The 27,953-nt window shown below is 34.4% G+C and overlaps 2 protein-coding genes across 3 annotated transcripts; one reads left to right on the plus strand and one right to left on the minus strand.

Annotated features, from left to right (window-relative positions):
• The first annotated feature begins 16,860 nt into the window (after positions 1 to 16,860).
• Positions 16,861 to 20,442, plus strand: LOC121199714 (protein CEBPZOS-like). Its single transcript, XM_041064618.1, has 4 exons — positions 16,861 to 16,991; positions 17,654 to 17,771; positions 19,413 to 19,457; positions 19,621 to 20,442. The coding sequence occupies exons 2-4, from the start codon at positions 17,654 to 17,656 to the stop codon at positions 19,701 to 19,703; spliced, it is 246 nt and encodes an 81-aa protein (XP_040920552.1). The 5' UTR covers positions 16,861 to 16,991; the 3' UTR covers positions 19,704 to 20,442.
• On the minus strand, positions 19,158 to 27,528 carry cebpz (CCAAT enhancer binding protein zeta). 2 transcript variants are annotated; one of them, XM_041064617.1, is made up of 17 exons: positions 27,300 to 27,528; positions 25,416 to 26,920; positions 24,949 to 25,180; positions 24,525 to 24,690; positions 24,163 to 24,251; positions 23,752 to 23,805; positions 23,528 to 23,630; positions 23,340 to 23,390; positions 23,121 to 23,187; positions 22,695 to 22,801; positions 22,403 to 22,463; positions 21,919 to 22,127; positions 21,604 to 21,639; positions 21,282 to 21,377; positions 21,043 to 21,110; positions 20,727 to 20,808; positions 19,158 to 19,897 (listed from the first exon to the last, which is right to left on the minus strand). In XM_041064617.1, the coding sequence occupies exons 1-17, from the start codon at positions 27,498 to 27,500 to the stop codon at positions 19,737 to 19,739; spliced, it is 3,288 nt and encodes a 1,095-aa protein (XP_040920551.1). In that variant the 5' UTR covers positions 27,501 to 27,528; the 3' UTR covers positions 19,158 to 19,736. The 2 variants fall into 2 exon arrangements, with proteins under 2 accessions (XP_040920551.1, XP_040920550.1); XM_041064616.1 differs by having other exon boundaries at positions 23,340 to 23,399.
• Between the last annotated feature and the right edge of the window lie 425 nt (positions 27,529 to 27,953).

The following is a 27,953-nucleotide window of genomic DNA, read 5'->3' on the forward strand; positions in this document are numbered from 1 at the left end:
GTCAAAAAATTTTTTGACCTCAAAATGTCATAAAAAACGTCATAGTATAGTATGGCGTTTTTTTCGAACAAAAAATGTCAAAACTTTTTTTGACCTCAAAATGTCATAAAAAACATCATAGTATAGTATGGCGTTTTTTTCGGGCATAAAATGTCAAAATTTTTTTTGACCTCAAAATGTCATAAAAAACGTCATAGTATAGTACGGCGTCTTTTTCGGCCAAAAAAAGTCAAAATTTTTTTTGACCTCAAAATGTCATAAAAAACGTGACAGTATAGTATGGCGTTTTTTTCGGGCAAAAAGAGTCAAAATTTTTTTTGACCTCAAAATGTCATAAAAAACGTCATAGTATAGTATGGCGTTTTTTTCGGGCAAAAAATGTCAAAAATTTTTTTGACCTCAAAATGTCATAAAAAACGTCATAGTATAGTATGGCCATTTTTTCGGGCAAAAAAAGTCAAAATTTTTTTTGACCTCAAAATGTCATAAAAAACGTCATAGTATAGTATGGCCATTTTTTCGGGCAAAAAAAGTCAAAATTTTTTTTGACCTCAAAATGTCATAAAAAACGTCATAGTATAGTATGGCCATTTTTTCGGGCAAAAAAAGTCAAAAAATTTTTTGACCTCAAAATGTCATAAAAAACGTCATAGTATAGTATGGCGTTTTTTTCAGGCATAAAATGTCAACATTTTTTTTGACCTCAAAATGTCATAAAAAACGTCATAGTATAGTATGGCGTTTTTTTCGGGCAAAAAGAGTCAAAATTTTTTTTGACCTCAAAATGTCATAAAAAACGTCATAGTATAGTATGGCGTTTTTTTCGGGCAAAAAATGTCAAAAATTTTTTTGACCTCAAAATGTCATAAAAAACGTCATAGTATAGTATGGCGTTTTTTTCGGGTAAAAAAAGTCAAAAAAATTTTTGACCTCAAAATGTCATAAAAAACGTCATAGTATAGTATGGCGTTTTTTTCGGGCAAAAAAAGTCAAAAAATTTTTTGACCTCAAAATGTCATAAAAAACGTCATAGTATAGTATGGCGTTTTTTTCGGCCAAAAAATGTCAAAAATTTTTTGACCTCAAAATGTCATACAAAACGTCATAGTATAGTATGGCGTTTTTTTCGGGCATAAAATGTCAAAATTTTTTTTGACCTCAAAATGTCATAAAAAACGTCATAGTATAGTATGGCGTTTTTTTCGGGCAAAAAATGCCAAAATTTTTTTTGACCTCAAAATGTCATAAAAAACGTCATAGTATAGTATGCCGTTTTTTTTCGGGCAAAAAATGTCAAAAAAATTTTTGACCTCAAAATGTCATAAAAAACGTCATAGTATAGTATGGCGTTTTTTTCGGGCAAAAAAAGTCAAAATTTTTTTTGACCTCAAAATGTCATAAAAAACGTCATAGTATAGTATGCCGTTTTTTTTCGGGCAAAAAATGTCAAAAAAATTTTTGACCTCAAAATGTCATAAAAAACGTCATAGTATAGTATGGCGTTTTTTTCGGGCAAAAAAAGTCAAAATTTTTTTTGACCTCAAAATGTCATAAAAAACGTCATAGTATAGTATGCCGTTTTTTTTCGGGCAAAAAATGTCAAAAAAATTTTTGACCTCAAAATGTCATAAAAAACGTCATAGTATAGTATGGCGTTTTTTTCGGGCAAAAAAAGTCAAAATTTTTTTTGACCTAAAAATGTCATAAAAAACGTCATAGTATAGTATGGCGTTTTTTTCGGGCAAAAAGAGTCAAAATTTTTTTTGACCTCAAAATGTCATAAAAAACGTCATAGTATAGTATGGCGTTTTTTTCGGGCAAAAAATGTCAAAAATTTTTTTGACCTCAAAATGTCATAAAAAACGTCATAGTATAGTATGGCGTTTTTTTCGGGTAAAAAAAGTCAAAAAAATTTTTTTTGACCTCAAAATGTCATAAAAAACGTCATAGTATAGTATGGCGTTTTTTTCGGGCAAAAAAAGTCAAAAAATTTTTTGACCTCAAAATGTCATAAAAAACGTCATAGTATAGTATGGCGTTTTTTTCGGCCAAAAAATGTCAAAAATTTTTTGACCTCAAAATGTCATACAAAACGTCATAGTATAGTATGGCGTTTTTTTCGGGCATAAAATGTCAAAATTTTTTTTGACCTCAAAATGTCATAAAAAACGTCATAGTATAGTATGGCGTTTTTTTCGGGCAAAAAATGCCAAAATTTTTTTTGACCTCAAAATGTCATAAAAAACGTCATAGTATAGTATGCCGTTTTTTTTCGGGCAAAAAATGTCAAAAAAATTTTTGACCTCAAAATGTCATAAAAAACGTCATAGTATAGTATGGCGTTTTTTTCGGGCAAAAAAAGTCAAAATTTTTTTTGACCTCAAAATGTCATAAAAAACGTCATAGTATAGTATGGCCATTTTTTCGGGCAAAAAAAGTCAAAAAATTTTTTGACCTCAAAATGTCATAAAAAACGTCATAGTATAGTATGGCATTTTTTTCGGGCATAAAATGTCAAAATTTTTTTTGACCTCAAAATGTCATAAAAAACGTCATAGTATAGTATGGCGTTTTTTTCGGGCATAAAATGTCAAAATTTTTTTTGACCTCAAAATGTCATAAAAAACGTCATAGTATAGTATGGCGTTTTTTTCGGGCAAAAAATGTCAAAATTTTTTTTGACCTCAAAATGTCATAAAAAACGTCATAGCATAGTATGGCCATTTTTTCGGGCAAAAAAAGTCAAAAAATTTTTTGACCTCAAAATGTCATAAAAAACGTCATAGTATAGTATGGCATTTTTTTCAGGCATAAAATGTCAACATTTTTTTTGACCTCAAAATGTCATAAAAAACGTCATAGTATAGTATGGCGTTTTTTTCGGGCAAAAAATGTCAAAAAAATTTTTGACCTCAAAATGTCATAAAAAACGTCATAGTATAGTATGGCGTTTTTTTCGGGCAAAAAATGTCAAAAAATTTTTTGACCTCAAAATGTCATAAAAAACGTCATAGTATAGTATGGCGTTTTTTTCGAACAAAAAATGTCAAAACTTTTTTTGACCTCAAAATGTCATAAAAAACATCATAGTATAGTACGGCGTTTTTTTCGGGCATAAAATGTCAAAATTTTTTTTGACCTCAAAATGTCATAAAAAACGTCATAGTATAGTACGGCGTTTTTTTCGGGCAAAAAAAGTCAAAAAATTTTTTGACCTCAAAATGTCATAAAAAACGTCATAGTAGAGTAAGGCGTCAAAAAAGGACAAAAAAAGTCAAAAAATTTTTTGACCTCAAAATGTCATAAAAAACGTCATAGTATAGTATGGTGTTTTTTTCGGGCAAAAAAAGTCAAAAAATTTTTTGACCTCAAAATGTCATAAAAAACGTCATAGTATAGTATGGCGTTTTTTTCGGCCAAAAAATGTCAAAAATTTTTTGACCTCAAAATGTCATACAAAACGTCATAGTATAGTATGGCGTTTTTTTCGGGCATAAAATGTCAAAATTTTTTTTGACCTCAAAATGTCATAAAAAACGTCATAGTATAGTAAGGCGTCAAAATCGGACAAAAAAAGTCGAAAAAATTTTTGACCTCAAAATGTCATAAAAAACGTCATAGTATAGTATGGCGTTTTTTTCGGGCAAAAAGAGTCAAAATTTTTTTTGACCTCAAAATGTCATAAAAAACGTCATAGTATAGTATGGCGTTTTTTTCGGCCAAAAAATGTCAAAAAATGTTTTGACCTCAAAATGTCATAAAAAACGTCATAGTATAGTATGGCGTTTTTTTTGTGCAAAAAATGTCAAAAAATTTTTTGACCTCAAAATGTCATAAAAAACGTCATAGTATAGTATGGCGTTTTTTTCGGGCAAAAAAAGTCAAAAAAATTTTTGACCTCAAAATGTCATAAAAAACGTCATAGTATAGTAAGGCGTCAAATTTGGACAAAAAAAGTCGAAAAAATTTTTGACCTCAAAATGTCATAAAAAACGTCATAGTATAGTATGGCGTTTTTTTCGGGCAAAAAAAGTCGAAAAAATTTTTGACCTCAAAATGTCATAAAAAATGTCATAGTATAGTATGGCGTTTTTTTCGGGCAAAAAAAGTCAAAATTTTTTTTGACCTCAAAATATCATAAAAAATGTCATAGTATAGTAAGGCGTCGAAATCGGACAAAAAAAGTCGAAAAAATTTTTGACCTCAAAATGTCATAAAAAACATCATAGTATAGTATGGCGTTTTTTTCGGGCAAAAAAAGTCAAAAAATTTTTTGACCTCAAAATGTCATAAAAAACGTCATAGTATAGTATGGCGTTTTTTTCGGGCAAAAAGAGTCAAAAATTTTTTTGACCTCAAAATGTCATAAAAAACGTCATAGTATAGTATGGCGTTTTTTTCGGGCAAAAAAAGTCAAAAAATTTTTTGACCTCAAAATGTCATAAAAAACGTCATAGTATAGTAATGCGTCGAAATCAGACAAAAAAAGTCGAAAAAATTTTTGAACTCAAAATGTCATAAAAAACGTCATAGTATAGTATGGCGTTTTTTTCGGGCAAAAAAAGTCAAATTTTTTTTTGACCTCAAAATGTCATAAAAAACGTCATAGTATAGTAAGGCGTCAAAATCAGACAAAAAAAGTCAAAAAATTTTTGACCTCAAAATGTCATAAAAAACGTCATAGTATAGTATGGCGTTTTTTTCGGGCAAAAAAAGTCAAAAAATTTTTTGACCTCAAAATGTCATAAAAAACGTCATAGTATAGTAAGGCGTCGAAATCGGACAAAAAAAGTCGAAAAAATTTTTGACCTCAAAATGTCATAAAAAACGTCATAGTATAGTATGGCGTTTTTTTCGGGCAAAAAGAGTCAAAATTTTTTTTGACCTCAAAATGTCATAAAAAACGTCATAGTATAGTATGGCGTTTTTTTCGGCCAAAAAATGTCAAAAAATGTTTTGACCTCAAAATGTCATAAAAAACGTCATAGTATAGTATGGCGTTTTTTTTGTGCAAAAAATGTCAAAAAATTTTTTGACCTCAAAATGTCATAAAAAACGTCATAGTATAGTATGGCGTTTTTTTCGGGCAAAAAAAGTCAAAAAAATTTTTGACCTCAAAATGTCATAAAAAACGTCATAGTATAGTAAGGCGTCAAATTTGGACAAAAAAAGTCGAAAAAATTTTTGACCTCAAAATGTCATAAAAAACGTCATAGTATAGTATGGCGTTTTTTTCGGGCAAAAAAAGTCGAAAAAATGTTTTGACCTCAAAATATCATAAAAAACGTCATAGTATAGTATGGCGTTTTTTTCGGGCAAAAAAAGTCAAAATTTTTTTTGACCTCAAAATGTCATAAAAAATGTCATAGTATAGTAAGGCGTCGAAATCGGACAAAAAAAGTCGAAAAAATTTTTGACCTCAAAATGTCATAAAAAACGTCATAGTATAGTATGGCGTTTTTTTCGGGCAAAAAAAGTCAAAAAATTTTTTGACCTCAAAATGTCATAAAAAACGTCATAGTATAGTATGGCGTTTTTTTCGGGCAAAAAGAGTCAAAATTTTTTTTGACCTCAAAATGTCATAAAAAACGTCATAGTATAGTATGGCGTTTTTTTCGGGCAAAAAAAGTCAAAAATTTTTTTGACCTCAAAATGTCATAAAAAACGTCATAGTATAGTAATGCGTCAAAATCAGACAAAAAAAGTCGAAAAAATTTTTGAACTCAAAATGTCATAAAAAACGTCATAGTATAGTATGGCGTTTTTTTCGGGCAAAAAAAGTCAAATTTTTTTTTGACCTCAAAATGTCATAAAAAACGTCATAGTATAGTAAGGCGTCAAAATCAGACAAAAAAAGTCAAAAAATTTTTGACCTCAAAATGTCATAAAAAACGTCATAGTATAGTATGCCGTTTTTTTCGGGCAAAAAAAGTCAAAAAATTTTTTGACCTCAAAATGTCATAAAAAACGTCATAGTATAGTAAGGCGTCGAAATCGGACAAAAAAAGTCGAAAAAATTTTTGACCTCAAAATGTCATAAAAAACGTCATAGTATAGTATGGCGTTTTTTTCGGGCAAAAAAAGTCAAAAAATTTTTGACCTCAAAATGTCATAAAAAACGTCATAGTATAGTATGGCGTTTTTTTCGGGCAAAAAAAGTCAAAAAATTTTTGACCTCAAAATGTCATAAAAAACGTCATAGTATAGTATGGCGTTTTTTTTCGGGCAAAAAGAGTCAAAATTTTTTTTGACCTCAAAATGTCATAAAAAACGTCATAGTATAGTATGGCGTTTTTTTCGGGCAAAAAAAGTCAAAAAATTTTTTGACCTCAAAATGTCATAAAAAACGTCATAGTATAGTAAGGCGTCAAATTTGGACAAAAAAAGTCGAAAAAATTTTTGACCTCAAAATGTCATAAAAAACGTCATAGTATAGTATGGCGTTTTTTTCGGGCAAAAAAAGTCGAAAAAATTTTTGACCTCAAAATGTCATAAAAAACGTCATAGTATAGTATTGCGTTTTTTTTGTGCAAAAAAAGTCAAAAAATTTTTTGACCTCAAAATGTCATAAAAAACGTCATAGTATAGTATGGCGTTTTTTTCGGGCAAAAAAAGTCAAAAAATTTTTTGACCTCAAAATGTCATAAAAAACGTCATAGTATAGTATGGCGTTTTTTTTGTGCAAAAAATGTCAAAAAATTTTTTGACCTCAAAATGTCATAAAAAACGTCATAGTATAGTATGGCGTTTTTTTCGGGCAAAAAAAGTCAAAAAATTTTTTGACCTCAAAATGTCATAAAAAACGTCATAGTATAGTAAGGCGTCAAATTTGGACAAAAAAAGTCGAAAAAATTTTTGACCTCAAAATGTCATAAAAAACGTCATAGTATAGTATGGCGTTTTTTTCGGGCAAAAAAAGTCGAAAAAATTTTTGACCTCAAAATGTCATAAAAAACGTCATAGTATAGTATGGCGTTTTTTTCGGGCAAAAAAAGTCAAAAAATTTTTTGACCTCAAAATGTCATAAAAAACGTCATAGTATAGTATGGCGTTTTTTTCGGCCAAAAAATGTCAAAAAATGTTTTGACCTCAAAATGTCATAAAAAACGTCATAGTATAGTATGGCGTTTTTTTTGTGCAAAAAATGTCAAAAAATTTTTTGACCTCAAAATGTCATAAAAAACGTCATAGTATAGTATGGCGTTTTTTTCGGGCAAAAAAAGTCAAAAAATTTTTTGACCTCAAAATGTCATAAAAAACGTCATAGTATAGTAAGGCGTCAAATTCGGACAAAAAAAGTCGAAAAAATTTTTTGACCTCAAAATGTCATAAAAAACGTCATAGTATAGTATGGCGTTTTTTTCGGGCAAAAAAAGTCAAAAAATTTTTTGACCTCAAAATGTCATAAAAAACGTCATAGTATAGTATGGCGTTTTTTTTGTGCAAAAAATGTCAAAAAATTTTTTGACCTCAAAATGTCATAAAAAACGTCATAGTATAGTATGGCGTTTTTTTCGGGCAAAAAAAGTCAAAAAATTTTTTGACCTCAAAATGTCATAAAAAACGTCATAGTATAGTAAGGCGTCAAATTTGGACAAAAAAAGTCGAAAAAATTTTTGACCTCAAAATGTCATAAAAAACGTCATAGTATAGTATGGCGTTTTTTTCGGGCAAAAAAAGTCGAAAAAATTTTTGACCTCAAAATGTCATAAAAAACGTCATAGTATAGTATGGCGTTTTTTTCGGGCAAAAAAAGTCAAAAAATGTTTTGACCTCAAAATGTCATAAAAAACGTCATAGTATAGTATGGCGTTTTTTTCGGCCAAAAAATGTCAAAAAATGTTTTGACCTCAAAATGTCATAAAAAACGTCATAGTATAGTATGGCGTTTTTTTTGTGCAAAAAATGTCAAAAAATTTTTTGACCTCAAAATGTCATAAAAAACGTCATAGTATAGTATGGCGTTTTTTTCGGGCAAAAAAAGTCAAAAAATTTTTTGACCTCAAAATGTCATAAAAAACGTCATAGTATAGTAAGGCGTCAAATTCGGACAAAAAAAGTCGAAAAAATTTTTGACCTCAAAATGTCATAAAAAACGTCATAGTATAGTATGGCGTTTTTTTCGGGCAAAAAAAGTCAAAAATTTTTTTGACCTCAAAATGTCATAAAAAACGTCATAGTATAGTAATGCGTCAAAATCAGACAAAAAAAGTCGAAAAAATTTTTGAACTCAAAATGTCATAAAAAACGTCATAGTATAGTATGGCGTTTTTTTCGGGCAAAAAAAGTCAAATTTTTTTTTGACCTCAAAATGTCATAAAAAACGTCATAGTATAGTAAGGCGTCAAAATCAGACAAAAAAAGTCAAAAAAATTTTGACCTCAAAATGTCATAAAAAACGTCATAGTATAGTATGGCGTTTTTTTCGGGCAAAAAAAGTCAACATTTTTTTTGACATCAAAATGTCATAAAAAACGTCATAGTATAGTATGGCGTTTTTTTCGGGCAAAAAAAGTCAAAAAAATTTTTGACCTCAAAATGTCATAAAAAACGTCATAGTATAGTATGGCGTTTTTTTCGGGCAAAAAGAGTCAAAATTTTTTTTGACCTCAAAATGTCATAAAAAACGTCATAGTATAGTATGGCGTTTTTTTCGGGCAAAAAAAGTCAAAAAATGTTTTGACCTCAAAATGTCATAAAAAACGTCATAGTATAGTATGGCGTTTTTTTCGGGCAAAAAGAGTCAACATTTTTTTTGACCTCAAAATGTCATAAAAAACGTCATAGTATAGTAAGGCGTCGAAATCGGACAAAAAAAGTCGAAAAAATTTTTGACCTCAAAATGTCATAAAAAACGTCATAGTATAGTATGGCGTTTTTTTTCGGGCAAAAAAAGTCAAAAAATTTTTTGACCTCAAAATGTCATAAAAAACGTCATAGTATAGTATGGCGTTTTTTTCGGGCAAAAAGAGTCAAAATTTTTTTTGACCTCAAAATGTCATAAAAAACGTCATAGTATAGTATGGCGTTTTTTTTCGGGCAAAAAAAGTCAAAAAATTTTTTGACCTCAAAATGTCATAAAAAACGTCATAGTATAGTATGGCGTTTTTTTCGGGCATAAAATGTCAAAATTTTTTTTGACCTCAAAATGTCATAAAAAACGTCATAGTATAGTATGGCGTTTTTTTCGGGCATAAAATGTCAAAATTTTTTTTGACCTCAAAATGTCATAAAAAACGTCATAGTATAGTATGGCGTTTTTTTCGGGCAAAAAATGTCAAAATTTTTTTTGACCTCAAAATGTCATAAAAAACGTCATAGTATAGTATGGCCATTTTTTCGGGCAAAAAAAGTCAAAAAATTTTTTGACCTCAAAATGTCATAAAAAACGTCATAGTATAGTATGGCGTTTTTTTCAGGCATAAAATGTCAACATTTTTTTTGACCTCAAAATGTCATAAAAAACGTCATAGTATAGTATGGCGTTTTTTTCGGGCAAAAAATGTCAAAAAATTTTTTGACCTCAAAATGTCATAAAAAACGTCATAGTATAGTATGGCGTTTTTTTCGGGCAAAAAATGTCAAAAATTTTTTTGACCTCAAAATGTCATAAAAAACGTCATAGTATAGTATGGCGTTTTTTTCGGGCAAAAAATGTCAAAAAATGTTTTGACCTCAAAATGTCATAAAAAAACGTCATAGTATAGTATGGCGTTTTTTTCGGGCAAAAAAAGTCAAAATTTTTTTTGACCTCAAAATGTCATAAAAAACGTCTTAGTATAGTAAGGCGTCAAAATCGGACAAAAAAAGTCGAAAAAATTTTTGACCTCAAAATGTCATAAAAAAAAGTCATAGTATAGTATGGCGTTTTTTTCGGGCAAAAAAAGTCAAAAAATTTTTTGACCTCAAAATGTCATAAAAAACGTCATAGTAGAGTAAGGCGTCAAAAAAGGACAAAAAAAGTCAAAAAATTTTTTGACCTCAAAATGTCATAAAAAACGTCATAGTATAGTATGGTGTTTTTTTCGGGCAAAAAAAGTCAAAAAATTTTTTGACCTCAAAATGTCATAAAAAACGTCATAGTATAGTATGGCGTTTTTTTCGGCCAAAAAATGTCAAAAATTTTTTGACCTCAAAATGTCATACAAAACGTCATAGTATAGTATGGCGTTTTTTTCGGGCATAAAATGTCAAAATTTTTTTTGACCTCAAAATGTCATAAAAAACGTCATAGTATAGTAAGGCGTCAAAATCGGACAAAAAAAGTCGAAAAAATTTTTGACCTCAAAATGTCATAAAAAACGTCATAGTATAGTATGGCGTTTTTTTCGGGCAAAAAGAGTCAAAATTTTTTTTGACCTCAAAATGTCATAAAAAACGTCATAGTATAGTATGGCGTTTTTTTCGGGCAAAAAAAGTCAAAATTTTTTTTGACCTCAAAATATCATAAAAAATGTCATAGTATAGTAAGGCGTCGAAATCGGACAAAAAAAGTCGAAAAAATTTTTGACCTCAAAATGTCATAAAAAACATCATAGTATAGTATGGCGTTTTTTTCGGGCAAAAAAAGTCAAAAAATTTTTTGACCTCAAAATGTCATAAAAAAAGTCATAGTATAGTATGGCGTTTTTTTCGGGCAAAAAGAGTCAAAAATTTTTTTGACCTCAAAATGTCATAAAAAACGTCATAGTATAGTATGGCGTTTTTTTCGGGCAAAAAAAGTCAAAAAATTTTTTGACCTCAAAATGTCATAAAAAACGTCATAGTATAGTAATGCGTCGAAATCAGACAAAAAAAGTCGAAAAAATTTTTGAACTCAAAATGTCATAAAAAACGTCATAGTATAGTATGGCGTTTTTTTCGGGCAAAAAAAGTCAAATTTTTTTTTGACCTCAAAATGTCATAAAAAACGTCATAGTATAGTAAGGCGTCAAAATCAGACAAAAAAAGTCAAAAAATTTTTGACCTCAAAATGTCATAAAAAACGTCATAGTATAGTATGGCGTTTTTTTCGGGCAAAAAAAGTCAAAAAATTTTTTGACCTCAAAATGTCATAAAAAACGTCATAGTATAGTAAGGCGTCGAAATCGGACAAAAAAAGTCGAAAAAATTTTTGACCTCAAAATGTCATAAAAAACGTCATAGTATAGTATGGCGTTTTTTTCGGGCAAAAAGAGTCAAAATTTTTTTTGACCTCAAAATGTCATAAAAAACGTCATAGTATAGTATGGCGTTTTTTTCGGCCAAAAAATGTCAAAAAATGTTTTGACCTCAAAATGTCATAAAAAACGTCATAGTATAGTATGGCGTTTTTTTTGTGCAAAAAATGTCAAAAAATTTTTTGACCTCAAAATGTCATAAAAAACGTCATAGTATAGTATGGCGTTTTTTTCGGGCAAAAAAAGTCAAAAAAATTTTTGACCTCAAAATGTCATAAAAAACGTCATAGTATAGTAAGGCGTCAAATTTGGACAAAAAAAGTCGAAAAAATTTTTGACCTCAAAATGTCATAAAAAACGTCATAGTATAGTATGGCGTTTTTTTCGGGCAAAAAAAGTCGAAAAAATGTTTTGACCTCAAAATATCATAAAAAACGTCATAGTATAGTATGGCGTTTTTTTCGGGCAAAAAAAGTCAAAATTTTTTTTGACCTCAAAATGTCATAAAAAATGTCATAGTATAGTAAGGCGTCGAAATCGGACAAAAAAAGTCGAAAAAATTTTTGACCTCAAAATGTCATAAAAAACGTCATAGTATAGTATGGCGTTTTTTTCGGGCAAAAAAAGTCAAAAAATTTTTTGACCTCAAAATGTCATAAAAAACGTCATAGTATAGTATGGCGTTTTTTTCGGGCAAAAAGAGTCAAAATTTTTTTTGACCTCAAAATGTCATAAAAAACGTCATAGTATAGTATGGCGTTTTTTTCGGGCAAAAAAAGTCAAAAATTTTTTTGACCTCAAAATGTCATAAAAAACGTCATAGTATAGTAATGCGTCAAAATCAGACAAAAAAAGTCGAAAAAATTTTTGAACTCAAAATGTCATAAAAAACGTCATAGTATAGTATGGCGTTTTTTTCGGGCAAAAAAAGTCAACATTTTTTTTGACATCAAAATGTCATAAAAAACGTCATAGTATAGTATGGCGTTTTTTTCGGGCAAAAAAAGTCAAAAAAATTTTTGACCTCAAAATGTCATAAAAAACGTCATAGTATAGTATGGCGTTTTTTTCGGGCAAAAAGAGTCAAAATTTTTTTTGACCTCAAAATGTCATAAAAAACGTCATAGTATAGTATGGCGTTTTTTTCGGGCAAAAAAAGTCAAAAAATGTTTTGACCTCAAAATGTCATAAAAAACGTCATAGTATAGTATGGCGTTTTTTTCGGGCAAAAAGAGTCAACATTTTTTTTGACCTCAAAATGTCATAAAAAACGTCATAGTATAGTATGGCGTTTTTTTCGGGCAAAAAAAGTCAAAAAAATTTTTGACCTCAAAATGTCATAAAAAACGTCATAGTATAGTATGGCGTTTTTTTCGGGCAAAAAGAGTCAAAATTTTTTTTGACCTCAAAATGTCATAAAAAACGTCATAGTATAGTATGCCGTTTTTTTCGGGCAAAAAAAGTCAAAAAATGTTTTGACCTCAAAATGTCATAAAAAACGTCATAGTATAGTATGGCGTTTTTTTCGGGCAAAAAGAGTCAAAATTTTTTTTGACCTCAAAATGTCATAAAAAACGTCATAGTATAGTAAGGCGTCGAAATCAGACAAAAAAAGTCGAAAAAATTTTTGACCTCAAAATGTCATAAAAAACGTCATAGTATAGTATGGCGTTTTTTTCGGGCAAAAAAAGTCAAAAAATTTTTTGACCTCAAAATGTCATAAAAAACGTCATAGTATAGTATGGCGTTTTTTTCGGGCAAAAAGAGTCAAAATTTTTTTTGACCTCAAAATGTCATAAAAAACGTCATAGTATAGTATGGCGTTTTTTTCGGGCAAAAAAAGTCAAAAATTTTTTGACCTCAAAATGTCATAAAAAACGTCATAGTATAGTAAGGCGTCAAATTTGGACAAAAATAGTCGAAAAAATTTTTGACCTCAAAATGTCATAAAAAACGTCATAGTATAGTATGGCGTTTTTTTCGGGCAAAAAAAGTCGAAAAAATTTTTGACCTCAAAATGTCATAAAAAACGTCATAGTATAGTATGGCGTTTTTTTCGGGCAAAAAAAGTCAAAAAAATTTTTGACCTCAAAATGTCATAAAAAACGTCATAGTATAGTATGGCGTTTTTTTTCGGCCAAAAAATGTCAAAAAATGTTTTGACCTCAAAATGTCATAAAAAACGTCATAGTATAGTATGGCGTTTTTTTTTGTGCAAAAAATGTCAAAAAATTTTTTGACCTCAAAATGTCATAAAAAACGTCATAGTATAGTATGGCGTTTTTTTCGGGCATAAAATGTCAAAATTTTTTTTGACCTCAAAATGTCATAAAAAACATCATAGTATAGTATGGCGTTTTTTTCGGGCAAAAAAAGTCAAAATTTTTTTTTACCTCAAAATGTCATAAAAAACGTCATAGTATAGTATGGCGTTTTTTTCGGGCAAAAAAAGTCAAAAAATTTTTTGACCTCAAAATGTCATAAAAAACGTCATAGTATAGTATGGCGTTTTTTTCGGGCAAAAAAAGTCAAATTTTTTTTTGACCTCAAAATGTCATAAAAAACGTCATAGTATAGTAAGGCGTCAAAATCAGATAAAAAAAGTCGAAAAAATTTTTGAACTCAAAATGTCATAAAAAACGTCATAGTATAGTATGGTGTTTTTTTCGGGCAAAAAAAGTCAAAAAATTTTTTGACCTCAAAATGTCATAAAAAACGTCATAGTATAGTATGGCGTTTTTTTCGGGCAAAAAAAGTCAAATTTTTTTTTGACCTCAAAATGTCATAAAAAATGTCATAGTATAGTAAGGCGTCAAAATCAGACAAAAAAAGTCGAAAAAATTTTTGAACTCAAAATGTCATAAAAAACGTCATAGTATAGTATGGTGTTTTTTTCGGGCAAAAAAAGTCAAAAAATTTTTTGACCTCAAAATGTCATAAAAAACGTCATAGTATAGTATGGCGTTTTTTTCGGGCAAAAAAAGTCAAAAAATTTTTTGACCTCAAAATGTCATAAAAAACGTCATAGTATAGTATGGCGTTTTTTTCGGGCAAAAAAAGTCAAAAATTTTTTTGACCTCAAAATGTCATAAAAAACGTCATAGTATAGTATGGCGTTTTTTTCGGGCAAAAAAAGTCAAATTTTTTTTTGACCTCAAAATGTCATAAAAAACGTCATAGTATAGTAAGGCGTCAAAATCAGACAAAAAAAGTCGAAAAAATTTTTGAACTCAAAATGTCATAAAAAACGTCATAGTATAGTATGGTGTTTTTTTCGGGCAAAAAAAGTCAAAAAATTTTTTGACCTCAAAATGTCATAAAAAACGTCATAGTATAGTATGCCGTTTTTTTCGGGCAAAAAAAGTCAAAAAATTTTTTGACCTCAAAATGTCATAAAAAACGTCATAGTGTAGTACGGCGTTTTTTTCGCGCAAAAAAAGTCAAAAAATTTTTTGACCTCAAAATGTCATAAAAAACGTCATAGTATAGTAAGGCGTCAAAATCAGACAAAAAAAGTCGAAAAAATTTTTGAACTCAAAATGTCATAAAAAACGTCATAGTATAGTAAGGCGTCAAAATCAGACAAAAAAAGTCGAAAAAATTTTTGAACTCAAAATGTCATAAAAAACGTCATAGTATAGTAAGGCGTCAAAATCGGACAAAAAAAGTCGAAAAAATTTTTGACCTCAAAATGTCATAAAAAACGTCATAGTATAGTATGGCGTTTTTTTCGGGCAAAAAATGTCAAAAAATTTTTTGACCTCAAAATGTCATAAAAAACGTCATAGTATAGTATGGCGTTTTTTTCGGGCAAAAAAAGTCAAAATTTTTTTCGCCCTCAAAATGTCATAAAAAACGTCATAGTATAGTAAGGCGTTTTTTTCGGACAAAAAAAGTCAAAATTTTTTTCGGCCTCAAAATGTCATAAAAAAACATCATAGTATAGTAAGGCGTCAAAAACGGACAAAAAAAGTCAAAAATTTTTTTGACCTCAAAATGTCATAAAAAACGTCATAGTATAGTATGGCGTTTTTTTCGGGCAAAAAAAGTCAAAATTTTTTTCGCCCTCAAAATGTCATAAAAAACGTCATAGTATAGTAAGGCGTTTTTTTCGGACAAAAAAAGTCAAAATTTTTTTCGGCCTCAAAATGTCATAAAAAAACATCATAGTATAGTAAGGCGTCAAAAACGGACAAAAAAAGTCAAAATTTTTTTCGCCCTCAAAATGTCATAAAAAACGTCATAGTATAGTAAGGCGTTTTTTTCGGACAAAAAAAGTCAAAATTTTTTTCGGCCTCAAAATGTCATAAAAAAACATCATAGTATAGTAAGGCGTCAAAAACGGACAAAAAAAGTCAAAATTTTTTTTGAGTTCAAAATGTCATAAAAAACGTCATAGTATAGTAAGGCATCAAAATCGGACAAAAAAAGTCAACATTTTTTTTGACCTCAAAATGTCATAAAAAAGGTCATTGTATAGTATGGCTTTTTTTTCCGGCATAAAAAGTCAAAAAAAATTTTCGCCCTCAAAATGTCATAAAAAACGTCATAGTATAGTATGGCGTTTTTTTCAGGCAAAAAAAGTCAAAAATTTTTTCGGCCTCAAAATGTCATAAAAACGTCATAGTATAGTAAAGCGTCAAAATCGGACAAAAAAAGTCAAAAATTTTTTTAAACTCAAAATGTCATAAAAACGTCATAGTATAGTAAGGCGTCAAATTTGGACAAAAAAAGTCGAAAAAATTTTTGACCTCAAAATGTCATAAAAAACGTCATAGTATAGTATGGCGTTTTTTTCGGGCAAAAAAAGTCGAAAAAATTTTTGACCTCAAAATGTCATAAAAAACGTCATAGTATAGTATGGCGTTTTTTTCAGGCAAAAAAAGTCAAAAATTTTTTCGGCCTCAAAATGTCATAAAAACGTCATAGTATAGTAAAGCGTCAAAATCGGACAAAAAAAGTCAAAAATTTTTTTAAACTCAAAATGTCATAAAAACGTCATAGTATAGTAAGGCGTCAAAATCGGACAAAAAAAGTCGAAAAAATTTTTGACCTCAAAATGTCATAAAAAACGACATAGTATAGTAAGGCGTAAAATCCGGCCAAAAAAAGTCTAAGTTTTTTTTTTTGCCTCAAAATGTCATAAAAATGGTCATGGTATAGTAAGGCGTCAAAATCGACCAAAAAAAGTCAAAAAAATTTTTGACCTCAAAATTGGCCAAAAAAAGTCAAAAATTTTTCCCCCTCAAAATGTCATAAAAATGGTCATAGTATAGTAAGGCGTCAAAATCGGCCAAAAAAAGTCATACTTTAGTATGGACTCAGATATCTTTTCTCTTGACAGGAGAAAACTGCCCTTTTTCGTTTGTGCCTCTTCGTGATTTTGTATTTTTTTATGCTAAGTGGAGAAAGAAAATCTAAGTAGTTTTTAAAATTTTGAGGACTCCTTTCAGACCCACAAAAAAGTAAAATGCCTCGTATTTCAATTTTCTTTTTTGTATTTTAAAACGAAAATCAAATAAGCACACTTTTTAAAAAATTTTTATAATAGCGTTTGAAGGAAAATTCAAATACCAAAAGATACACGGACCTTCCTCCACCACTGGTAACGGAAAAGTTAAAAGTCCTATTAACCGCACTTATACAAAAAGTCGATTCGTTTGTCGATGTTTTGAACCGGACGAGCTTCCGTACTAGGGAAGTGTCCTTCGTCTGTTAACCGTTAGCTTCTGTTAGCCGCTAGCTTTGAATTTACAACGCAAGGAAAGAGCCGCGCCGGTGAACATTTCACGTTCTGTTCAACATATTTCACCGTTTAAAGTCAATCTGAATGTAAGTTTCATGTTAGAGGGGGTAAACAGGATGTTAAACAGATTACGATTGGAAATCTGTTTAACATCGTCTCCTCTTGTTTAAAAGGACGGATCAGAAGTCACTGCATGTTAATGGATTTAAGTTCGCTTTATCTAACATTTTCTCCGCTCTGCAGGCTGGTCGTTAAAGAAAAGAGTAAATTTTATATTGTTTGACTCAACAACCTAGAAACAATCACTGTCAATAATTTGTTCGTGGCTTCGTGATAACACGAGTTAACTTTCCTGTTAAACTTTTCTTGTTGACTTTGTCTTTGAAAGACAAGTCACTGATGTTTTTTTACTACACATTAAAAAACCACGCTCGTGTTTTTACATGTCGAAGATTAAAGTAAAATTAGAAACTTGCATGAGATAATCTGTCACAGTCAACATCATAGTTTGCCTGCTTTGTTTTCAGAGTTGTGTTATTGTTGTAAGTTTAAACTGATTTACAGCGACGAGCTGCATCCTCATGCCGAGATAACAGAGTAGATTATCTTTAAGTCTGTACAAGTTGATTTTCTTAACATACTGAAATGAAACCTCTGTCTGGAAAGAAGAAGTTCTGTAAATGTACTACAGTTTTCACCCTGGTTGGTTTAAATAAAGTTGTGCTTGTATGTGTTGTTCTCTCTTCAGATGCCTCCCAAACCTCTGGAGCCTCTGGCCAAGAAGCTCATGAAGGGAGTGATCGCTCTGGAGCTGCTGGGCGTTCTCGGGGCGTACAGTCTCTTTCACATGATGAACAACAGTCAAGGTATCTATCAGACACAGCCCTAGTGTCTGTAAATGAAAGAGAACCAGTTTGTCTAATTTGCTTTTTTCTCCCATTGATCAAAAGTTATTTGTTGTCTTGATAAATTCAGCATAATGTTCATTTCCACAGTTTTATTTCCATCACAGTCATGTCATAGTCAGCAGTCGTAAGTTTTTCTTCCCTAACAGAAATAACAGCTTTTATTTATTTACTTATTTATTACTTACATCTTACTAGTTTTGTATTGCAGAAGGCCAAAATTTAAACTAAATTTAAACCAAAGCCAGTCAGGTAGAACGTTTTGACTCATATTCATGATGTTCACCCTGCCTCTGCCTGTTCTTTCAGATTATGTTGTTTCTTTTTCCACTTCTTCCAAACTGCTTTGACTCATTTTTTACTCCACTGGAAACTTGAGTCTAACAGCCTAACGTTAAACCACTAAACTGCTTTGCTGTTAAGTGCATGAGAGGCTGTTATACATGACTTGAACAATAGTAAACTATTGTTCAAGTCATGTATAACACATGGATCTGTGTGTTATAAGATAAAACCTTATCTTTGGTTTTCCATTGCTTTAATTTCTTGTTACTTATCCGTCATTATAAACACTGGCATCGATTTATCGGCAATTATCATGAATTGATCAGGTTCTAGTATAGCATGTGTTAGAAAGCCCGTCTAGAAACACTTGTTGTATTTTGTAGTTTGTTTTTACCTTTCCCATTTCATTGAATGCACCCGAAGTTGTAATTTACCGACTTGCTTAGCTTGTGCCTAACGCTGTTTCGTTTGCGTTTACAGTCCTTGCACATGTTCTTTATTTACACAAGTTTAAATATTGAATTGTGTTATACTTACAGTGCATTCTGCATTGTTTCAGACCACTCACACTCATTCACACACATTAAGGAAGGCACAGAAATAAATAAACTCTCTCAACTGGACCGTCTGTCCGTTCAGTTTGCAGCCAGCTAGCGGGCGAGCACTGAGCAGCGCCGTCGCTAACATGTTAGAAAGCCCAACTAGATTCAGTTTGTTGTATGTTAATGCTAATTTGCTTTTCCCAATTTATTGAACTCAGCCAACTCTGTAAGTTACAAGCCGACCCTGAACGCACCTCGGCCGCGGGTGTACAGTGTAATATGGAAGCTAGTTCACGTCCCTTTGTCTGTGCCGCTGATTAGAAGTTGGCGACACACCTGTTAACCTTACCCTGTGTGTAACTGTGGACGAAAACAGCTGGAAGGAACCACATCTGGAGTCATTCCTAACACGAGGTGAACTTCCACCAGACAACGTGAAAGCTAAAGGCGCTACCGAGAGGTGGCTTAGCTTCGTCGCGCCCGATGACCAACCGCCCGAGTGAATACTTGCAGCGTATCATACATGCCTGTAAAGATTTATTACAGTATCATGTAAAATCAAATCAAAACAATAATTATAACAATAATATTTAAGCAAACAGAGATCTGGTATCGGCAGATATCCAAATTCGGGTATTGGATCGATAGTGAAAAAATGTCGACGGTGCATCCCTGTTTGAAACAGCTGTTGTTTGAATTGAACCATCTTTAATCTGAGAATTTACAGTTGGTCAAGTGACTTCGTTTATTCAGAGTCTTGTTTTATTTCCTACAGATTTCAGGAACACGATGAACAGAAGGTTTCCATCGATTCTAGAAGGTAAGAGCGCCACACGGAGGTTTTCATCCTGCGTGTGACCGTCAGCCTCAGGGAAGTTCTGTTCGGTTCTTTAACGAGTTTACCTCGTTAGTGAGTGTGAAGCTTTCATCAGCTGACAGACTGGACCTGAAAACCAGTTTCTGCTCCTCCTGTTTCCTCCCAGTTTACTACAAGTCCAACGAGTGGGCGGGGGTGTACGGCATCCGAGAGAGAGATCACGAAGCCTGGTCGGCCAAACAGGACTGAAGCTGTCCGCCAGCGGAAAGTCCCCACTGACGGTTACTTCTTCTTCTTCCTGTTCCCGAACGTCCTGCTTCCCGTCCTGGCGCGTCCGAACATCGTCTTCTTGTTGAACGCGGCCTTCTTCCTGCGCAGCGTCTTGGTGTCGCGGCCGTGGATCCAGTCGTCGCGCTGAGCCTCCCACTTCAGCTGCTTCAGACCTGCAGGGATCAGCATCAAGTGTTAGACAGGACGAGGAGAGGACGTCCACGTCCCTACCTGCATTTTCCATTTTAAGACTAAATGGTTAATTGCAAAAGTAATCATTGCAGCGTTTAATAAATGGTTTATAACACACTAAGATGTAGCTGTAATAATTGTTGAGGAATAATGCATATGAATAAACAGAAACATGTCATATCTGCTTATAACTACATTATAGTCTTGTTATATTTGTTTATTTAGTGTTTATTAATAATAAAACAGTGACAACAAGATGAGGAGGTCTGCTACATCTTAAACCAGGACAGATGTTTACCTGTTTCCAGTTTCATGCTAAGCTACAGGTGTGAGAGTGGGATCAGTCTCCTCATCTAACTCTTTACAAGAAAGCCAATAACTCTGTTCACCAAAACATTTTCTATATTCTGTAAAATACTGATATTGTAAATTTTAGACCCTAATTTATTCATATATTGACTCTGACTGGATCTGAGTGTTTTTCTCTCTGGAGAAGTTATTAAACGCTGGTATCCAGCAAACTGAAGAAGTCGTCTGTTTCTTTTTTTTTTCCTAACATGATCCTCAGAGCTGATGGTTTCTACCCGACATTAATCTGCGTGTGAACCAGACAAGCTTACTCTGTGTGTGAAATCCAATTTAGTGGCAAAAAAATATGAACTTATCCTTCTTAGCAGCCTGTGTGTTATTTCCTATTTCAAGTAATTGAGAATCAAAAGGTGAAAACAACATAAATCTTTAGTCTTAAATTTTTACTATAGTTACATAACTGACATGTTAAAGCTGTGAACGCTCACTCAGGTGTCTTACCTGCTCTGTCAGTGTTGGCCATGGCGTTCAGCCCGATGTTGTCGAACTTGGAGCCGGCGTTTTCATCCAGCAGGGAACCAAACTGAAAAACAACAAACCTCATTTAACAAAACCTGATACAGATCCAAACGGTTCTGTCTCCAGAAGAAGAACTTTTCTTTAAGAACTCAAAATCAGCCGTGTCACAGATGAATTTAGACTTTGAGCTGAAACTATTACTTGATTAATATAAAATATTGATATATTGATCAGTTATTTTTCAAGCAAAATGCAAAGTGAGATGAAGTTTACAGGAGTCGTTCTTGTATCATCTCACCTCTTCAGCAGAAGCAAACATGGCAGCATCTTTCTTTCCTTTCTTCTTCTTCTTCCCTGGTTTAGAATCTGTGAAAAGAAACAACGATCAATAAAAACACTTTAAAATAAACTGATAAACAGTACATATACAGTGTTTCAATAGAATCATCTGATAAATATTTAATCTGATGTGATCAATGGTGCAGGTTATGTTGAGGTATAACATTAAATTCTTTGTTTAATAAACTCAGCACTGACCTAAAGATCCCGAGAAGTCGAGCTCCTCCGAGGATTTCCTCTTCCCCTTCTTGGTACGAGGAGTGATGTCAGGAACTTCCATCTCATCGTCCGAATCTGCAGAGACCAAAAAGTTTAACTTTCTGATTTTTATATTTTATTATTTAGTGCAGGAAATAACACAAAAATCATTGTAAATGATCATGTAAAAGGAACAGGTAACCTAATGTTTTGTAAAACTTGTGATTTTTCTCCGACGTAACATGTCAACATGTTAAACCGCCATCAGATTAACAGAAGGAGGTGAATGTCTGAAAAGGGGCTTAAAGAAACTTGTACTCGCCACCGAACGCAGCATCGTCATCTTCCAGCTCTGGAACTGAAAGAGAACAAAGAAATAAAAGAAGGGAGAGATTTAATGCAGGGTCCAGATGAGACAAGCGTCCTGAAACAACCAGCATCACCCTGAGCACCAGGACTGAAGCACGTGGAAGAATAATCATCAAGTACACATGAATATTAACAGAAATATAATATAATAATATAATTTTCAAATTTATAGAAAATGTTTGAATTTCCATATTTGAAAAAGTAAAATGTCATTAACTCATAAAAAATGATAAAAATTTGATCTTTTCTTCTTTTTGATGTTTGCTACCTTCATCATCATCGTCGTCGTCATATTCATCTCCACCTCCGTCAGGATCCATGAACGTCCCTCCTTCATCCTCCAGCTCATCTCCGAAGTCTTCCTCATCCATACTGCCCAGAGACACCTCCTCATCGTCCAGGTCGTCCATGTCCGAGTCGTCCACGTCTGAGTCCGAGTCCTCGGCACCTTTCTTACCTTTTTTATTCTTCACGTTACTGAGAAACATCGAGGGGAAACGAGAGGGAGACGAGTGAATGAATCAATCATTTTCAACAGATGACATTCAAACAAAGGTGGAAGTCTGTGACCAGTCTCTCATCAATGTCCACCCATTTGTATCAAAGACTAAATAACAGAAGCACCTATGTTTTCACTTCCACAGACCAAACACTCTGTGACCTGACAGCAGCAGATCACAGCGCTCTGTGGAGTGATTACAGATTTACACAGAAACAAAACTCTGTGAAGACCTGCGATAATAAAAACTCACCCTGCAAAGTCCAGATCATCATCTCCCAGGTCAGTGAAGTACGAGTCTCCCTCACAGGAATCTGTTCATACACGAATGCACAGAGTTACCACAGCGAGAAGGTCACAGAAATACCAACTACAAGAAAAAGCTAAGTAACATTTCATTGTTTATTACCATTTGATTTTTTTACTTTATGAGATGTTGATCACTTTCTGAGCCGCAGGTTTTCTGGCTAAAATCAGCTCGACGTGAAAAGACCTTTGTTACAACTGGTGACAAAAACAAAAGCAGCCTCTCTGCTTAGACTCACTCAGTATTTTCTCAAACTCTTCGTCGTCCACGTCCTCCACGCTCTCATCATCGCCATCTCTTCGCGGTCGGCGAACCTGTTTCTCCTGCTGACGCTTCTTGAAGAAGCTGTTGAGAAGATGTAAGATGCATCAGTCCGCTGACGTGAGACAGATCAGCAGACACCAAAAGATCCCTCACGTGTTTTGATTGTGTTGTTTCAGTGAGGAAGAGGAAATGTATTGATTATTGGTAATTCTCTATCTCTTATCTATTTCAATAAAAAATAAAATAAAAAGGCTCAAAACAAATGTAAGAAACAGCCAAGGATTTCTGTCTCTGTGTTCTTCTGATTTCTACATCAGACAGAACATTTGATTTTAGTTTAATTTGAGAAATAAAAGCTGCATTTGATCAATCATTTCTCTAAGAAAATAAAAAGACTCACCGATAGAAGAAGATTTCATCCACAGGGATCTGACTCTCTTCTTTAGACAGGAACTCTTCACAGTTCACTAAACACAGACAGAAAACATTCACTGATGCAAGAAAGGAAAACAAACTACAGACTTTTCAATAAAATATGTAAATCTGACAATAAATAAATCAATTTCTTTAATATAAGTCTTCAAAAACAAGATGAAAGAAGAATTTTCATCCAACTCACCTGGTAAAGAGTTGACAGGTAACCTCTGCTTGGGCTTCAGTGCTGCAGCATCTGTGTTTTCTGAGAAATGAAAATATTAAAGCCCTGATTTTATTTCATGGTTACATTTCCAGGTTTGAAACTGAAATGACTGCGTTTTACTTTGCTTTGTCTGCCAAATAATAAGCAGTGGAATAATGATTTATTACGTTTTCCCTTCAGCTGTTTGGGGTTTCTGAAGACAAATCGATCCAAGAACCGGATGAGGGTGAAGTCCTGCAGAGGGTCACCGGAGTACTGGATGGACCCTCCCTGTGGAAACCAGACAACACAAACCACACAAGATCGAGCAGTCAAAGATGAGCAAAGTTCACGAAGTAAATAAAAAAACAAAAACACTTTGACTTGAAGTGTAAGAGGTTTTAAATTTTACCTGCAGGATAGTTTTTGCAAACAGTGACACTGAGGGGTGGAAGTGCAGAGCGAGCTGCAGAGACACAAACAGGAAACATGAAAGAAACTTTTAGTTTTTAATTCTCTGCTGAAACATTCAAGTTAATTATTGACTGTCAGTCATTTTATGGTTTTTCACTGTGGAGTCTTCAATGTCTTTGTTTTGTCTTAACACCTAATTTTTTCTAAATGTATCTTTTGTATATATTTATCATTACTGTTATAGTTGTCATCTAACTGTGATCTTTTATTTTGGCTTTTGTAAAAGAGATTGTGTTGTTCACCTTCTCTTCAGAACAGCGTGTACGGGACCAGCTCCGTTAGAATAAACTCGACTCATGTTTACCTTTGTGTTTACTGTCATTTGTTTGTTTGTTTGTTTGTGTCTCACCCTCTGAAGCTCCCACAAAGTCGCGTGGTCGGCGCCGCAGAATAACGGGTTTCTGTGCAGCGGGTCGTAGCTCTGCATGCTCTTCCCTCCTGGAAGCAAACAGGAAGGAAAGAAAATCAAATCAATATTAGACCAGGACGATAACAGCAGGGAACACGGCTGTGTGGTGCATCTGCTGTAATTTGAAATGTTGACGTCTTACTGCCAACCAATGCTAATCAATTATTTTCTGGCTTTAGTTTGATTTTACACGAATAATAAAAAAGTATTGAAATCATTTTAAAACTTCACCTGAGGAAACAACAGCAAAGATATTGATCAGTAATATCAGAGCTGATTGGAAATCAGAACGTCTCACACACCTTCCAGGTTCTGGTGATGTACCCATGATGCCGTGGGTTTGGCCCCCTCTGCCTCTGCACTTGCTCCTTCCTCCAGTTTGTCAGCATCCACGAAGTGCTCCTCTTCATCATCATCATCCTCCTCCTTCTCTTCAGCGAGATCTTTGAACTCCTCCTCCTCTCCATCCTGAGTGAACACAGAAGAAAGTAAATTTAAAAACGATTTTAACCTGATCAATGTCAAAACTGACCTGAGAACAGACTCTGCTCAGTTTTAGAAACAGGAAGTATGAGGAAACATTTCATGAAAAATTGTGAGATGCCAATATCGTATACTCAGCCTCCAGATGTCCAATTTTTGAACGTTTTTTTTAAAGAAATAAAAAACACAAACACTGAATCCTAACCCTCAGTCACTACATGGATTTATTGGTGTCTTTCTTACCCCGTCCTCCTGCAGCAGCATCTTCAGGCTCGGCTTAGCCTTCATGACCTCTGACACCAGGAAGAGCGCGCCACATGCGAAGCTGGCGCTCTGCTCGGCGCTGACCTGCAGCAGGCGCTTCACGAAGGCTTTGACCCGCCGCAGCACGATGTCGGCCTTCAGCGACTTGTACAGCAGGTTGAGGAACATGCTCTGCCTGGAGGACGATGAAAGCCCAGGGTCCATCAACTTCCTGCAGAGAAGAAGAAGAAGAACTCAGGGAAAGTGACGTGTTTATAAAATTCCCAGATGTCCCACATTTTTTTTCAGGAACTGTCAAAACCGCTTTCTCTTGTCTATAAAACATAAAACTCCAGAGATTGAATTATCAGTAAAACACAAGTCATTGAAAAACATGATCCGAACCAGAAAAGTGGATTTAGTAAAACATGAAAACGGCAGAACATGACAGGTGAGGATGGTTTTACCTGTACAGAGCGACGTAGTATCGGTCTGAGACGGTCTGCTGCGAGTCCATCACCTGGAACAGCAGCATGAGCGCCTGCACAGCCGTATTGAACTTCACCAGATGAACCACTTTGAACAGCGTGTCCAGCTGCTCCTTCACCTTCTCGTCTCCGGCGGGGGCGTAGGGATACGCCCTGTTCACGCCAGACAGCAGCGCGCTCAGCATCTTCGATTCGATGTCCTTCTTCTTGACGCAGGCGCGGAAGAAGGAGAAGTAGATGGTGATAAGTTTGGCTGCAAGCTCGGCCTCGCTGTGGCTCAGCATCACCTGGCTGAGGAAGCAGATGGCGTAGTACTGCGCCTTCGGGCTGATGTTGGGCCGGAACATGAGCCGCTCCACCTCACAGCACACCACCGCCTTCATGTTGGGGTGTTTGTGCAGCAGCGTCTCCAGCAGGTATGACGCTTTAGCCGCCGTCTTGTACTCGGGGTCCCCCAGCTTGTTGACCACCTGGGTGAGCAGCGCCCTCTCCTGCTCTGGGCGGCTGCACAGCAGCTCGTGGGCGGTGGCCAGCGCCTTCGCCTTGGTTGCCGCCACCGTGTCGTGAGCCACCGTGTCCAGAGCCGCCACGAACTCGGCCACATGGTGCTTCAGCTGGTGCTCAAAGTACCAGAGGATGAGGCGGCGGTCGCGGGAATCGCGGTTGCCGCTGGCCTTCTCCTCCAGCTGGTCAAACGGGTGCTGAGCGAAGGAGCGCAGCTTCCTGTCCTCCGGCAGCAGGTCAGACAGCAGCAGCTCTCGCAGCGTGTCCAGAGCCATCATGCCCATCCGCCTGCTGCCCTTCTTCTTCACCATGGACACCAGGCTCTCAACGTGCTCCAGTGTGTGTACCGCAGCGTCCTGGATCAGAACCGTCATGGCCGCCATCCTGTCTGCCAGCACGCCGGAGGAGACGACCGTCTTCATCCAGGTGGAGTTGGCTCCTTTCTGCAGGTTCTTCTTGTTCTTATAGAGCGCCACCTCGGCCTCAAACTGCTGCTGGGCAAGCGTCTTGTACTGGGAGACCAGCTGAGGATCCTGCGGGATCGACGAACCCTCAGTTGTGTACTCCAGGTCGAACCATTTCCCTCCAGGTTTGATCAGCAGGACCTGCCTCTGCTGAAACTCAAAGACGTTTGCGCTCTGTTTGGCCTTTTTCCCAGTCTGAACGTCTTTTGCCTTCTTAGCCTTCTGTTTATTCTCTGCCTGCTGGTCACTGCTAACTTTCTGCTGAGCGTTGGATGTTTGTTTGTCCGCTGATACTTTCTTGGTTTTGGCCGTTTCACTTTCCTTTGCACCAGATTCTCCAGCGTCGCTGCCCTCTGGCTCATCGGCAATCATCTGCTGTCCGGCGTACGCCCTGATGCCCAGTTTGGTGATGAATTGCTCCAGCTCACCCTCCTCCAGATCGTCTATGGCTCCTTTCTTGCCTCCATCCACGAGCTCATTAGAGTCGTCCAGGCCGGCGAGGAGGACGTAGTCGGCCTTCACACGGAGGAGAGGAAAAGAGAAGCATAAGGAAAACAAATAATAAGCAGATGAATCAATCAATACACACGTTAGCTGCAGTCCTAGTTATGTTGTCATTATCACGGATGAAATCAGCCATACTGGAACCTCAGCTGAACAATCCTGCTCTAACTTCCTTTAAAAAACAGAGTAAAGTAAAATAAACTGTGAAATTTAAGAACACAAACAAATCACCCGAGAAACATTAGAAAAATGCCTAAAAATACAAATAAACTGCACTTAAGATGTTAGAACAAGCGTACAAGTGGGTGCATGTGTGTGTTAACCATGTAAATCATACAGGAAAAAGAAGAAAACCCTATGAAGTTCTGAACGCAGTCAGGTTTGAGCTCACCTGTGTTCCTCCGAGCAGTAAAACCTCATCCAGACTGAACTCTTCTTTATCTTTCTTCGCTCTGCCTTCACCACCGTCAGCCGCAGAATCTCCATCCTCCTCTCCGCTGCCGTTTTCAGCCTCCAGCTCGTTTTCTTCTGGCTGAAAAGTCACTTTATTTGTCCTTTTGGGTTTTCTCCGGTGCTTATTTTTCGCTGCCATGCTTGCCACAGCGTGAGGAACGTGACCCGGAAGAAGAAGGCGACGTCACGTCGGCGTTTCCGAAACATTTTTAGAATTTTTTCTTCTTTATATTTTTTCAATTTAAAAATGAAATGTGAACAGAAAGGTGTAGGCAAACCGTTATCTTCGTTTTATTTAATGTTTACATTAATGTTGGCAACTCGAAAAAAACGGCAAGAGTTCAGAGCCAATCACATTTCTTCTCTGAACCACGTTGCCTGAGGTCATCCAATCAGAGGGTTTGTTTTCACCGAGTAGTGTCAAACTGGTTGTTATAAGATAAAGTGATACAGGAAATGAGGAATACATGTTTTAGTTTTCAAAATAAAAGTTATAAATACCAATTCATTAAAGGTACTTTTTACCAGCGGTGGAAGAAAAACGCTGATGTTTTATATTAGGCTAAGCGAAAGTAGCAGTAGTAGATTTAAC

The sequence above is a fragment of the Toxotes jaculatrix genome, chromosome 19 (assembly GCF_017976425.1).
Source record: "Toxotes jaculatrix isolate fToxJac2 chromosome 19, fToxJac2.pri, whole genome shotgun sequence".
Taxonomy (NCBI): Eukaryota; Metazoa; Chordata; class Actinopteri; family Toxotidae; genus Toxotes; species Toxotes jaculatrix.

What these genes read in the sequence shown, in the direction of transcription:
- LOC121199714 (XM_041064618.1), top strand. Translation starts at nt 17,654, where the DNA reads ATGCCTCCCAAACCTCTGGAGCCTCTGGCCAAGAAGCTCATGAAGGGA. An exon ending in CATGATGAACAACAGTCAAG is followed by an intron (nt 17,772 to 19,412) that starts GTATCTATCAGA and finishes TATTTCCTACAG; the next exon opens with ATTTCAGGAACACGATGAAC. An exon ending in GTTTCCATCGATTCTAGAAG is followed by an intron (nt 19,458 to 19,620) that starts GTAAGAGCGCCA and finishes GTTTCCTCCCAG; the next exon opens with TTTACTACAAGTCCAACGAG.
- cebpz (XM_041064616.1), bottom strand. Translation starts at nt 27,500, where the DNA reads ATGGCAGCGAAAAATAAGCACCGGAGAAAACCCAAAAGGACAAATAAA. An exon ending in CTTTGTGGGAGCTTCAGAGG is followed by an intron (nt 23,806 to 24,162) that starts GTGAGACACAAA and finishes GTGTCTCTGCAG; the next exon opens with CTCGCTCTGCACTTCCACCC. An exon ending in AGAGTTTGAGAAAATACTGA is followed by an intron (nt 22,464 to 22,694) that starts GTGAGTCTAAGC and finishes GTGTATGAACAG; the next exon opens with ATTCCTGTGAGGGAGACTCG.